The following is a 15,181-nucleotide window of genomic DNA, read 5'->3' as shown; positions in this document are numbered from 1 at the left end:
AGCCCTGAGCTTCTGTAAACCTAATAATGGATTTAATTGGGTTTTCGTAGGCAAGGACAACTCAGAGGTAGTTTTTTCCAGTTCCTTACTCAGGGAAGGAAAGACAGAGAGAAGGAGGGAGCAGGGAGGAAAGAAGTGACCCTTCTGGGAAGGCAATTTAGGCAAAGAAAAGGCACTGGGGGGGGGGGGGAATGCCTTCTCGAGGAGGAGGAAGAGGGAGAAATTAAGGAAGTTTCCATGACCAGAAAGTGGACAGCAGCAAACATGCAGAAAAAGACTCCCGGGGAGCCTATAAGGTGAAATGTCCCATGTGTGGACATCTCCTCGGCCTCTCCCTCTCTCTTCTTCTCTCTCCCTTTCCCTCTTTCATTCACCAGCGGAGATGGTTCCAGAGGGGTGGGAGCTGTGTGTGTGTGTGTGAGAGAGAGTATGGGAGTGGAAAAGCTTTTCCAGGAGCTGCGGAATACAGTCAGGTTCCAGAGGATGGCACTTGTGGATAAACTCCTCTTCAAAAAAAGAAGCTGTTATTTGGCATCCCACAAGGTTCCAGTCTATTCCTGATGCTTTTAAAGATTTACATGAAACTGCTGGGAGGCATCATCCAGAGGCGTGGAATGGGGTGCTATCAATATGCTGACAACACCCAAATATATTTCTCAATGCCTTCAAAAACAGCTTCAGCTAAGAATAGTGAGTTTCCTCTAAATGAATGCCTTAAGGAAATAATGGGCTGGATGGGAAAAAACAAATTGAAACTGAATCCAGAATACCTTTGTACCAAGTTCAGAAACTCCAGTTGGTTCAAAATACGATAGCCAGATTGGCTACAGGAACATCCAGGAGTGATCATATTGCACCTATACTAAAGTCACTCCACTGGCTGCCAATGAGTTTTTGGGCAGTGTACAAGTTGTTGGTTTTGACCTTTAAAGCCCTACATGGTTTGGATCCAGGTTACTTACAGGATCACCTTCTCCTGTACAATAATAATTATAATTTTATTTATATCCTGCCACCATCTCTCAAATGGGACTCGGGGCGGCTTACAGAGCAGCACATGATGGTGCCACACAAAACACATTAAATACAGTAGATCAGCATTTATAAATATTGATAGCAACATTAATTAACATAAAATAATACTTAGAGAAATTAACAAGAAATGCAACTCAATTTAAACAAGGAGCTCAATAAAAATGCAGCAGTAACTACTAGTTAAAATGGGCTATACAACCAACTTGAACATCCCAAGTGGTGGCAGCTCCTGCTCCTGCTTACTGTCCGGTCAGGCACGATGGTTCTCCAAAGACTGGAGTGGAAGGAGAGGAAGGAAGGAAAGGCAGAGACACACAGAAAGAGCAAGGTTCACCTATAGCTTTTCCACTATCTGTTAGATCCTCTGCCCAAAACCCACTTAACAGTGTGCCCAGATGGCGGCTAAAAGGCTGCTTGTTTTGATCAAGAAGGGAAAAAGAGAGAAAGATGTTGGGTGATGTATTTTTACTCTAGCTCTCATATTGGCTCATAGCTCAAATCTTGACTTGCATGTCAAAACTGAAAATTGACCGAGCAAAGGCTCGTATCTCAAAAACTCATAAGTTGGTTCACTTGTAAGTCAAGGTCTCACTGTATTTTGAGCTCTTAACCAGGGAGCTCCAGTGCTTCCATGGGATGTGTCTATAGTAGTTGAATGGAAGCATAGTGATATAACTATAGAGTGAAAGGGGCACAAAAGTGCCTGGCTATCTAATAATAATAATAATAATAATAATAATAATAATAATAATAATAATCTCAATTTATCTCCCCTGAAGAGGACTCAAAGCGGCTACCAGCTCATTTTAGTTGCCCGTTCTTGCTTTATATCAAAATACAACTGGTTACATTTTGATTCATCTCATCTTCTGAGAAATGTTGAGGGCAACATACATAATTACCTGCCCATTATATCCCCAGAGTAATTCTCCACATTATTTCTGGGGGATTCTTGGGGTTGTAGTAAAATCCCCAAATTCCATGTTGACTTCAACTGTTTCTTAAGCTTCCTTTAACACATTTTGTTGGTATATATTTTTTAGAGATTGTTCAGTAGTTGCCTTGGGAATTTAAATTTAAAAATTTGAATACATTATTTTATCTGTTGCCCCAAAGGTGTGTTGTGCTTTTTTCAATGCAGACAGTTCATACATCTGGTGTACTTTTACTATGATGAAGTGGTTTAATAAATATGCAAAACCTTTCATTATTAGAATATGCAGAAGATACATTCTGATAGATTTCTGTAATTGATGCATTTGCATCACTTGCAGTGGAACACATCTGCTGGTAGTAGGGAAACCCTGTAGTGCTGATAGGAGAGGATAACAAATATAAGATTGAGTACCAGTGCATAAATCTTCAAGTTCAGTTCTCAAGCTTCACTGACTTCCCATGCATACAAAACTTCACAAATATTGTCACATGAATAAATCATGCAAAGCGCCGACATGTCCGCTTTGCTGTTAGTACCGTTGTGCGTAATGTCATACACCCCTCTAAGCAAGTATGTTGAAGGTGAATGTATCCCTAGCCTCTGCCATCACTACAGTTTTATTTTCACCTGCTTGATGGGGTACAGAGTTCACAGAGAAATTAGAATTGCTGGAGCCAAGTTGTGTCTAAAGTAATGGTTCTGCAGATATATTTTTTACATGTGGAACCAAGATACAGAAATGAACCAGATATATTTGAACCAAGATACAGAAATGATGATCTATCCATTCCTTTGTCTTACACGAATTTATCACTTCCCACATAGTATATTGTTTGTTCATATGAGGATGTTTGCTCCTTTTTTTTAACAGAAAAGAAAGACTCAGACAAATTAAGATCAAGAAAAGATCAGTTTAAAAGATATTATTTACCCTGTCATACTATGGAATTGTAGTGTTACTATTCCTCTTTAACTGCCTTGACTCTATCTCATGGAATCCTGGGGTTTGTAGTTTGGTGTGACAGTAAAGAACTTTGGCTGAGAATGCTAAGTTCCTCTACCTAAACTGCAAATTCCAGAATATGATAGATCTGAAATATGCAAGTTAAAGTAGAATAATAGCACTGTAATTCTGCAATGTGAATAGCCCCTGATACACTTTTGATGGGGCCAAGAGACAGGACCTTCTCAGTGGTAGCCCCTCAGCTGTGGAACTCCCTCCCCAGTGAAATTAGATCAGCCACTTCCCTCCTGACCTTCAGAAAGGAAGTAAAAACATGACTATGGGACCAAGCCTTCAGATAGTAATTGTAGTACAATAAATGGCTATGTAATATGTGCAGTGACAACTGGAATGGCTTTGGATTACGATCTTGGACTGTGTGGTTTTAATAATTGGTGTAATGTTTAGGTGTTTCAATTCTTTGGTTTTAATGTAAATGTTTATTTTAATTATATGTTGTTTCTATGGCATTGAATTGTTGTCTATGTGTAAATGCCGCTCTGAGTCCCATTTGGGTTAAGGAAGGCAGGGTATAAATATGGTAAATAAACAAATTCTCAATTTTTAAAGAAACATCTATGAACATATCTTAGGAGTAAATAGGTTTGATATGTCAGAGATTCTAGTTAAAACCTCTGCAGTTGCACTGACAGCAGAAAATTGACATCTAATGTCTAGACATATATCTAGGGGCACATTGGAAGTGAGTTGGAAATCTGCTCAATATACCGTTGAAGAGCTTGTAGGATTGCCTCTCACATGCCATCCTGAAAGTAATGTAGTTCTCTTCCACATTGAAAAAAAAAACCCCAAGATATTTTGTCCCAATATATTTAAAATTGCCAGCTGAATTGGAAGAAGTCAAGATTTATTGTGCAATTTCAACTGCAATCCATGTGAATAAAAGGTTTTTCTTTACTGTAATAATTGTAGATGCCAATAATCCTTTTTGAATTCTATTTAATTTTACTCCAAAGGGCATGTGCTCCATTGGTGAGACCCTTCTGAAAATTTGAAATAGTTCAAGTATTTGTCTGAGCATGTGTAATTAAATACGTCTTTTTAAATATGAGAGATTTGTCTTGATTTACAGCCTTTAACAACCTTTGAATATTATTGTAAAAGTTCAATATCTACGTGAAGTTTTTTTCTTCCTTCTGGGCAATTAAACTGTAGTGTCATCTTAATATTGAAGAACTTTCAAAAAACACTTTAATATTGAGAGTACGGTGTAGGAGGTTCAGGGTCAAGCAGCCTTTGTTACTGTTCCTCTATCTATCTCCAAAGCTTGCTGCCCTCGGCAATTCTCTGTTGCAATCACCTCCAAAGTTGCAGTGATAAGCTTCCACTATTCCTTGTGGGCACTTAACCATTGATATTAATTATAATGATGCTCTACGTGGTCTCTAGGTGTTTGGAGATGCTTCAGGTTATTTTATGAAGACGGAGCAGATTCCAAATTCAGAAGCAAGAACTGATTTTTGAGAAATCAGCCATATGCTTGTTTAAAAAAAAGGGAGGGGGCAAGAAACAGAAACAGGAATTAATCCTGTAGAAACCAGGTCTCTAAGGGTGGTTCCAGACAGCAGAAAAGTCCTGGCCCATCATTTCTATGTGTCAAGAGAGGGCTGGCAGCAGGAAAATGCTGGCCCCGTAAGTTATTTTATTTTTAAAAGTTTTTTTGGGAGGGGATTGCGGGAGGGGTTGGTGCCTTCGTGGTTTTCCAGGCTGAATCAGCCTGGAAAACACGATAGGGCTGTCTGTACCACCCTCTCAGAAGTTCAGGAGGCAGTCCAGCCATAGTGGTTTCATGCATGCCTTTCAAGAAGGCGCGGATCAAAACCACTATCAAATTAATTTGCTGCCAAGCAGGATTTTCTTGCTTTGTGGCAAATGCAATTGCTTGCCCCATGCGAAAATGTGGGAGTTCATGCTTCTAAAGGGATGTCTGGATGGGCCCTAAAAGAAAACCAAGATCTAGTTAATTGTTCAAGAGCATACAAATATAATTGGAGTAGATAGGTAATTGATAGCTTCCACTTGCAAGCATAATAAACTCCTAGAATACATTTTAGAAGCTTTCAAGTAGTAATATCTGTTCTAGCTAATAATAAAATCGTTTTGAGAGTACTTGTGGCCCCTTGACTGTGGAACTCCTACTATAGGGATATTAGATCAGCCCCCTCCCTTCTCACCTTCCATAAGAAAGTGAAAGCGTGGCTTTGTGATCAAGTCTTTGGAAATCTAGTGCAATAGATAAACATGGAACTATATGTAATTGAATATTGGAATGGCTCTGTCTATGACTTTGGACAACGAGGGTAACAGTGAATTTACTGTTTTTATGTGTTTTAATATGTTTTAATGTATGTATTTCTAAGTCTGTTTTTAAATGAATTTTTTTGTTGCACATTGTTGAAGGCATCGAATGGTTGCCTGGTTGTAAAGCCGCCTTGAGTCGCCTCCGAGTTGGAGAAAGGCGGGATAGAAATGCCGCAAATAAATAAATAAATAAATAAATGAGTGTATAATCTTGGCTTTGTTAGTATTATTTATTTATTTATTTACTGCAGTTCTATGCCGCCTTTCTCAGCCTGAAGGCGACTCAAGGCGGCTTATTAGCTATGCAACATTTGTGCCTTTTTAATAATTTTACTTTCATTGAGTCTCTCCAGATTTATTGTATATGGGTTCTTTTGTGTTTTACACAGTTATTGCTTGTTGTGTGTTTAGTAGTTTTCATTTGCATTAGTGCTAAATTAAGTAATTTTGTGCCTTTTGTAAATTGCTCAAGAGCAGAGCTTTTCAAACTTTTCATGTTGGCGACACGCATGTATCCTTTCATGACACGGTATTCAGTTATACTGGCAAACTGGTTAAACAGGCCCTTTATAATAGTTTCATACAATATATATATAAGTTTCGTATAATCTTTGTTATATAAATGAGGTTATTTATTTATTTTATTTATAGTATTTATATTCTGCCCTTCTCACCATGAAGGGGGCTCAGGATGGATCACAGAATATATACATGGCAAACATTCAATACCATTAAACAGACAGGACGGACAACAGATAGAGGTATTACGTCAGCTTCGGCATCCTATAGGTCGTGCTCGATTCTGGCCACAGGAGGGCACTGTCACTCCATCCTCTATGACAAATATGTTTGATCACAAACTTTCTCCTTCTTTTGACCACTGGCATTTTTCCAGTATTTTATGATGCCATAAAATATCTCCCCACTTAAGTGGTGCCTAATTTCTCTACTCACAGATGTTTTCAAACTACTTAGGTGGACAGTAAGCTGTGTTGAAGATCAGGTGCTCACCCTAACCAGGGCTTCAAACCTTTTGATTGGTAAGATGTATTGCTACTGGTGATTAACTAGCTGTGCTAAAGCTTGGCCCTTTAGAATGCTTTCCTTTAGACTTATGTACTACTGTTGATTCTTGTGAAGTTTTCTCTATAGTTGCTCCATGTGGCTCATCATTAACATCAATGTCAATAGACTTTCTTTTCTTAATTAGAAACATATCCACTTTAATTGCAGTGACTGCAATGCAACCAACAAATTGTATAAATTATGAAAGTACCTACACTTGAATAGCACCAGCCTCTTTTTACTGGGGTGAGAGGCATTGTTCATGCAACACACCTAGGGACTACAGGCAACACATTAGTGTCCCGGAAAGCTCTGCTCTAGAGAGTTTAATATCACAGTTTCTGTTTACTTGTATTTTGTGTGACTGATCTCAATTTTTATTTTTGTGCCAGAATGTGAGAATTATGACATTCATATGTCCTTGTATGGGTTCATAAACACTAGATGTAAGTAAACAGAAACTCTGATCTTAAACTTTATCTGCATAATTAGAACAAACTACAAAAGATTTAAACAAATATCCTATCTGTATCTTGGATGAAAAGGTGCAAAGGGGATGTAGTGTTCATACATCTTGCCAGCAATGATCTAATCTGATAATGTTATTTTAGGTTTTACAGATCTGCCCCAAGGACATGAGAGCGGATATCTGTGTTCATCTGAATCGGAAGGTTTTTAAAGAGCACCCTGCCTTCAGGCTGGCTAGCGATGGGTGTTTGCGAGCTCTTGCCATGGAATTTCAGACTGTGCATTGTGCCCCCGGGGACCTCATTTATCATGCCGGAGAGAGTGTGGACAATCTTTGCTTTGTGGTCTCAGGATCTTTGGAAGTCATCCAAGATGATGAAGTTGTTGCAATTTTGGGTAGGACCTCCTTACAAATTATATATCTCTGTTCAAATGTATCTTGGTGTAATGGGCATGGCATCTTTATTCTGGAGATGGACACACAACCATATATTATGCAGAAGTACTACTTACAGAAACTTTACTTTGGTGAAGCTCCACATAGGACACATACCAGTTTAAGCGCTTTTTGGGAATGATTACTTTCTTTGGAGATACTTCATCTGGTATAAAACACAATTTGCCAAAATTTGGGCAAACTTCATTGTCTTCTGGTTTTTCTTTTCACATATCTGCATGTGGTCATAACCATTTTCAAAGCAGTAGCTGTATTAGGAAAAAAAGAAATATGAGGACATGGAGCAATGGATTTAAATTGCAGGGAAAAATATCTCACCTAATCATTAGGAAGACCTCCCTGATGTTTCGGAGTGCGACGGAGTGTCAATCTCTGGAGGTTTTTAAGCAGAGGGTGGATGGCCATCTGTCAGGGTGCTTTGATTGTGTGTCCCTGTGTAGTAGGGAGTTAATATAATTATTTATACCCTGTTTTATCTCCGCAAAGGTGACTTAAAGCGACTTGACATAAAAGCATTAGTATACATTTTAAAATATACAAATATACAAACATTAAAACAGAATTAAAGACAAACAGCAGTAAAAAAAATCACAGTTTAAATCCACCAAAACATATTCAAAGTTAAAAACCACAGCACCCCCTGACTCAATCTTCTTGGTTTCCCCCTGGAGGAAGACCTCATGGAGGGCCATCCAGTTGGGATTTCCTGGTTTAGCTGCTCAGAGGGATATTCTTGCTGTTGCTGGGGGAACATTAAGAGGGGTGATGGTTCTCATGAAGCTTTTCCTTGATTTGAGTCTACTGAGAGGAGGCTGATAGCCATGCAGTGAGTGGCTTTCACAGTGTTCAACTTTATTTCTCTCTCAGCAGCAACTTCCTGTCACACATTGCGGGGGGGGGGGGGGGGGGGGATTGCCAGCTAGCAAAATACAGATAGCTAGTAAATTATCATTGGCTGCCAGCTCCAAAGCTACTGTCTTTTTAAAAAGTGTACTAATAAGAATTATTGTTGTATTTGTGCAGATAAGTAGAGGCATGTTTAGGCAAGGTCTAAGTGGGCGATAGATTATAGATGTTGTCCCTTACACATGTTTGTAACACAATATTTTACTATACTTTCAAGAAGTGATTGTATCTGTAAATATAAGCAATCCAATGTCAGAGTATCAACCCCCAGCGTTCATCCATCTACTCTTACTGCATTCATACGATTTATCCATGACTTCATAAACTATGATTTGGTGATGCTAGTTTATTGACTTGATATGTTATCTAGCTCTACAATAAAGATCGAACTCAGAGAAGCTACTTGTTTGGTCCTCATCCAATATTTTTGCTGACTGGTGGATTCTGGAAGCCATGATTTTTTAAAAAAGTAACTTCTCTAGCTGATTAAAGAAAATGAAAGCATAAACTAGCAGCAAATGTCCAGATCATCTTAAATGTAGATATCTTTTAGTTTATCCAGAAATGCTGGCATTGTAGTGAAGCTATTTAATCCACAAAAGAGTTCACACTTTAACACCATGAAAACAAAGCAAGGGAATCTGCAATCCACTAGATATAGATAAGTAACCTGGCTGATGCAGCCTTGAGGAAATGATATTAATCCTTTCATGCTGTCAGACATTTAAAAATGATAAGCTATATCATCAAAGAGATTTAATCAGGTTTCTGCTGTTCACATTAGGACAATAAAAGAGCCAGCAGCTGTACAATTATCAGCTTTCACAAAAAAAAAAAAATCAGTTACATCATAAAACAAATTATAGCTGCACAGGGTGCTGTCTGTTTGTATCTTTCTTTTTAATTGTTTTTTTAGGATCACGATATAGTGGTTGTAATGTTAGATTAGACCAGTGTTTCTCAACCTTCCTAGTGTCACAACACCTTAATACCATTCCTTATGTTGTGGTGACCCACAGCCATAAAATTATTTTTGTTGCTGCTTCATAACTCTAATTTTGCTGCTGTTATGAATCGTAATGTAAATTTCTGATATGTGGGATGTATTTTCATTCACTGGACCAAATTTGGCACAAATACCTGATACGCCCAAATTTGAATACTGGTGGGGTTGGGGGGGGGGGGGAGGATTGATGTTGTCATTTGGGAGTTGTAGTTGCTGGGATTTATAGTTCACCTACAATAATATAGCATCCTGAACTCCACCAACAACGGAATTGAACCAATCTTGACACACAGAACTCCCATGACAGGAAATACCGAAAGGGTTTGTTGGACATTGACCTTAAATTTTAGTGTTCACCTACATCCAGAGAGTACTGTGGACTCAAACAATTATGGATCTGGACCAGACTTGGCATGAATACTCAATAGGCCCAAATGTGAACACTGGTGGAGTTTGGGGAAAATAGACCTTGCCATGTGGGAGTTGTAGTTGCTGGGATTTATAGTTCACCTACAATCAATGAGCATTCGGAACCCCACCAAGGATAGAATTGGGCCAAACTTCCCACACAGAACCCCCATGACCAACAGAAAATACTGGAAAGATTTGGGATGAATTGACCGTGATTTAGGGGAGATGTATTTCACCGACATCCAGAGAGCATTGTGAACCCAAATGACTATGCCAAAGGGCTTCCTGAGACCATCAGAAATATGTGTATCTTAGGCTACACTCCCCTTTATATCTTAAAAGACATGAATGAACGTACAGGCATTTTTTAAAAAAATGTCACAACTGCTAAATTTCTATTGAAATAAGGAAGCTGTTCCTCCCAGTACAATATTTCATTTAGTGAGCTTATTACTTTTGACTTGTTGAATACACTGTGTTCTCTTGCGTTTATAACATTACCATAAATCAGGTTTCCCCAGTACCTTAGAGCTCTCAGCATGCATTCAGTTCCAAATGATGGCAGGATATACTTGGGGATCAATGTGGTTGAGCTGATAAATCAGGTCAGTGGCAGAGCACGTGGTTTGGATGCTGAAGATCCTGGGTTCAATCCCTGTGCTTGCCACAGAGTGATGGTAAAGATCTATGGAGCTGCTACCATTCAGGATACAAGTACTACGCTGGCAGTTTAATGTAAAAACTGTTTACCTTATAAGATTTTTTGAAATCTCCGAATTTTACAGGCAGGGTTTAAAATGTAATAGTTGTTACTGGCTTCATGTGGCATCTTAGCATGAATGAATGTGTAAATCTCTTAAATCTTCAGCTAAACACAGTTTTAAAAACTTGGGATATAAGTACTATTTCAAGATTATGTATACATGTTGTATAAGACTGTTCATTCAGAAAAGGATATATTAGAGATGGAATTATTCTGAAACAATCCCTAGTCAGAGAAAAGTGATGGATAGAACCTGTTACCCTCCTAAGGATTCAAATGAAGCATTTAAAACAAGATGTAGAGTAGAAAACATGTCTTGCCTCCGGTCACTGATTCCAAATGTTAACACAGAGATGCTCAGGATGCTTGTTACTCTGGATGATAACTAGAACAAAGCATTTAATGAATGCACTGTTGCAAATCTCCATGATTAAAATGTAGACCTCTACTGGAGTATTTTCAGACTGATAGCAACCTTGAATCAATGGAAATGCAGGAGGATTGACTTTAGATTCTAAGATAAGAACATTCTCAGAAAGATTTCAGTCCCCTCCTTCACCAATGTAATTCAAATATAGAGATTGTGTAGCTGTCTAGGTACAGTTAGGGTTCAGCTGCCATCATTCCTCACCATTGTTGTGGTTCTCAACCTGTGGTTCCCCAGATGTTTTGGCCTTCATCTTCCAGAAATCCCAACAGCTGGTAAACTGGCTGTGATTTCTGGTACTTGTAGGCCAAAATGCCTGGGGACCCACAGGTTGAGAACCACTGGTTTAAGACATGCCTGCCTTAAACCGCAATCTAACAATATTCGAAGAGTCATGCAATATCTATTCATGGGGTAGCTGGTCACCATATCCTATTGGAGATGGAAGGCACCTAAACAAAAAGAAGTGAGCCACACCTTCCTTTTGTGATGAGGATAGGACAGGAGACTTTCTTTCCATGTATAGTCCTCAGAAGCAAATCACACTGAGTTCAAGGGGACTATCTCTTGAGGAAATTATTGAAGCCTAGGTTAATATATCTTAGGAACTAAATCTGGGTTGAGGCTATTTCCCAAGTTTTCCTCAACACCTGGTTTTCCAGTCTGCATCCAAAGTAGGTGTCATGGATAGCATGGATGAGGGTTTGCTGAATGAGGACTTGTCTGCTGAACTACAGCCCAGCCAGAAACAGAGACTCCCTCAGCTTGGAATGCTGGCCAAACACAAGAGGTTTCTGTTGAGCAGGTTGAAGAAGAATTAATTGTGCCTTCTTCTGTGGAAGTATGGAGTATGGAGAGGGCTGAGGAGATCAGCAAGTTGCTGAGAAGAAGGCCACAATCAGGATCAGCTGTGAAAACAGCACTTAAGGGTTTGCAGTATATTTCTTGGTTGCTGGCTACAACTTCTGTATCCATGCCTGTACCTTAGAATTTTGTCTCTTGTGCATGTTTTGGAATTTGGATTGCTCTTGGATTTTGGCACTTGGCTTGTGGACACAACCTTGTGGCTTGGAACTCTGGTATTTGGTTCTGACTCTGGACTGATCACTTGGCTTTCCCCTTGGCTTATTCCTTTGGGTTTTGTTTCTACCGTGGGCTAATTGGCTTGACCTTCGACTGTGGTACTTTTCTGTCAGCATTTCAGGGATGAGGGTCATGACAATCAGTGATATGTGTGCCTTTAGATTTGGTTAGAATGCACTTCTCAACAACTCTTAGCATTGTCTATACTGACTAGAATTGATGGGAAGTACAGTCCATCAACTTTGAGAGTATTACAATCGACCCATCCCTGTGCTACATTGTTCAAGAGTGCCCCTTCACAGCCCTTCAATGAGTTTTCTGGGGCTTACAGTAGATATAGAATGGTGAGAGGCATAGGAAACATTAAGTTTGCTCGCATTCTTAAATTAATCTATTTTAGGATCCAAGCTATTATCGCTAACATTTTCTTTTGAAGTTCATTCTGGAGAAGAACAAGCAAATCAGAGTTGGATATTCTTCTCTTAACTAGAAAGCATTATGTATAAGAAGAATTATTATGGCAGTGGCATAGCAGCTATGAAAGGCATAGATTTTATGATGCAAACCTGGCTGATGTAATTTGTTTACTATTGCCAGGGGATTGTTTGCTTCATTTATTTACTCTGATTAAGGTAAGACTTTGCACAGAAGGAAGGCACAGATCATATGTCCTCAGATAATCCCTGGGGAAGGCTTTTGGTGGGTTTGCAAAAAACATACTACACCCATGAAAATCTCTGTGTATCTTTCATTGTGTCAGAAGAGGTATTAAATGGTCCATTTGCTCTAGGGGGAAAAATCTGGCTGGTTTAATTTTATCTAATTGCAATCTTAAAGTATATGGCAGAATTGTTCTTGTAATGTTTCCCTGCAATGGCTTTAGTTTATTACTTTACCCACAAGAGCTTCATTTACATAGAGGTGCCAGAAGGTAGAAGTCTCATCCCAGTGGGATAGATTGAGAGTAGGACACAAGAATATGTAAGCCTCCAAAAATACATGAGGGTGGAATTAATGAAAAATACTCTTGGCCACCACTGTGCCTGGACTTCAAAGCACAGCAGTTGGTATAACAGTACTTCAGGTCTGTAAATCTAACAGATGTGCCTAGTTAAATCTGAGTGAACAGGGAAGCTGATTTCATCATATGGTTATTGTGGTAAAATACATTGGGAAGGTAACAGCACTCCATTCAGCCTTGTTGGCCACATGACCTTGGAAGTGTCTACAGACAACACGTGCACTTCCTCTTCAAAATGGAGATGAACACCACCCCCAGAGTTGGACACAACTAGACTTAATATCAGGGAAACACTTCCTAGAAGCCAAGATCACTAAGCCAAGACAGTTGCACTTTAGGTATCTACTAAGAAGAATCAGCTTATTAAAAAAGACTATGATACTTGGAAGATTGCATTACAGGTGGATAGACTCAGTCAAGGAAGTAATGACACTAAGCTTGCAAGGGCTTGGTGGCCTCTCCTCCATAGGGTCATTATATTTACTTACTTAGGCGATCTCTCACTGTCCAAGTAGGATTGTCTTCCAAGATTGGTGTACTGGTGGTGAGTACGTAGGTGACTGTGGAGCCCTATTCTTGACATGCATGTTCTCCTGCAGCGAAGGCGTTGGTTTCCAGGTGGAAGACGGTCCCGGTTGGGGTTGGCTTGATGCGCCTTCCTCTTGGCACACTCTTTCACCCTCTATTCATGCCTCTTCAAATTCTACAGCACTGCTGGTCACAGCTGACCTCCAGCTGCAGCGCTCAAGGGCCAGGGCTTCCCAGTTCTCAGTGTCTATGCCAGAGTTTTTAAGGCTGGCTTTGAGCCCATCTTTAGATATCTTTTCCTGCCCACCAACATTCATTTCCATTCTTGAGATTGGAGTAGAGCAACTGCTTTGGGAGATGGTGGTTGGGCATCCGGACAATGTGGCCGGTCCACCAGAGTTGATGGCGGAGGACCATTGCTTCAATGCTGGTGGTCTTTGCTACTTCCAGCACGCTGACATTTGTCCATCTGTCTTCCCAAGAGATTTGTAGGGTCATTGTAAGTCAAGCTTGACTTCATGGTTGAGAATCCTAAATATTCTTTGCTAAATTGCAAATCCCAAAATTCCACAGGATGTTGCCATGGCAGTTAAAGTGAAATCATACGCTGTAACTGTATTGTAGTCTGACAAAAAACCTGACTTTACTTTGTGAGTTTTTCCTTCTGAACAAATTACTCTTTTGGAGAGGTTCCAAGCCAAAATTAGTTTTCAAACAGAATGCCCTTTTCTCATTGTTTCCCCTCTCAGCAGGGAGAAAAGTGTTGAATTTGTTCTTTCTCACAAGGATAAAAGAAACAAATGCAGGCATTCAGGATAAATACAGAGAAGGGCAGAGGTAGTTTATACCTGCAACATTTCTCAGATGAAAACCAGGATATGTATGGCCAAATGACATTAGAGTGTGGAAAAGATGGTAACACACAAGATGGCAGAAGCGGGATCTACTATAAAGGAAAAAATTCAGCCCTCTCCTCCCTGCTGAGTTAATGGACTACTTTTGAACTTTGAATTCAATTTACAGCAACTGAAGTAAGCTGAGAACAAAGGGGAAAAGTGGTACGAGAGAGAAACCTTTAAAAGCATATAAAGGGATTGAAAAAGTAGGATGACAGGATTAATTGGGACCAAAGTGGAATAGCTGTAGGATATGGCTGAAACCTTAGAGCAGTATTTATCAACCTTCCTAATGCCATGACCCCTTAATACAGTTCCTCATGTTGTGGTGACCCCCAACCATAAAATTATTTTTGTTGCTACTTCATAACTGTAATTATGCTACTGTTATGAATTGTAATGTAAATATCTGATATGCAGGATGTATTTTCATTCACTGGACCAAATTTGGCACTAATACTCAATATGCCCAAATTTGAATACTGGTGGAGTTGAGGGGGTGTGTGTGTGTTGATTTTGCCATTTGGGAGTTGTAGTTGCTGGGATTTATAGCTAATCTACAATCGAAGAGCATTCTGAACTCCACCAACGATGGAATTGAGCTAAACTTGGCACACAGAACTCGCATGAACAAAGAAAATACTGGAAGAGATTGGTGGGAATTGACTTTGAATTTTGGAATTGTAGTTCACCCAGAGAGCACTGTGGATTAAAACAATGATAGATCTGGACCAAATTTGGCATGAATATTCAATATGCTGAAATGTGAACACTGGTGGAGTTTGGGGAATATTGCCCTTGGCATTTGGGAATTGTAGTTGTTGGGATTTATAGTTCACCTACAATCAAAGAG

At 39.4% G+C, this 15,181-nt stretch overlaps 1 protein-coding gene across 2 annotated transcripts in view; it reads left to right on the top strand.

Annotated features, from left to right (window-relative positions):
* The window catches only part of KCNH1 (potassium voltage-gated channel subfamily H member 1), a 309,132-nt gene that overhangs the window by 149,430 nt on the left and 144,521 nt on the right, over positions 1-15,181 (top strand). For both annotated transcript variants that reach the window (XR_009629959.2, XM_060754331.2), the window contains exon 9: positions 6,974-7,226. Coding sequence is in view for 1 of the 2 variants with exons in the window: in XM_060754331.2 (XP_060610314.1) it covers positions 6,974-7,226 (253 nt within the window). In the remaining variant the exon portion in view is untranslated. The remainder of the gene's footprint in view (positions 1-6,973; positions 7,227-15,181) is intronic.

Source organism: Anolis sagrei, chromosome 1 (genome assembly GCF_037176765.1).
Source record: "Anolis sagrei isolate rAnoSag1 chromosome 1, rAnoSag1.mat, whole genome shotgun sequence".
Taxonomy (NCBI): domain Eukaryota; kingdom Metazoa; phylum Chordata; class Lepidosauria; order Squamata; family Dactyloidae; genus Anolis; species Anolis sagrei.
Note: the sequence above shows the minus strand (reverse complement) of the source record. Positions and strands in the feature narration are given on the sequence as shown.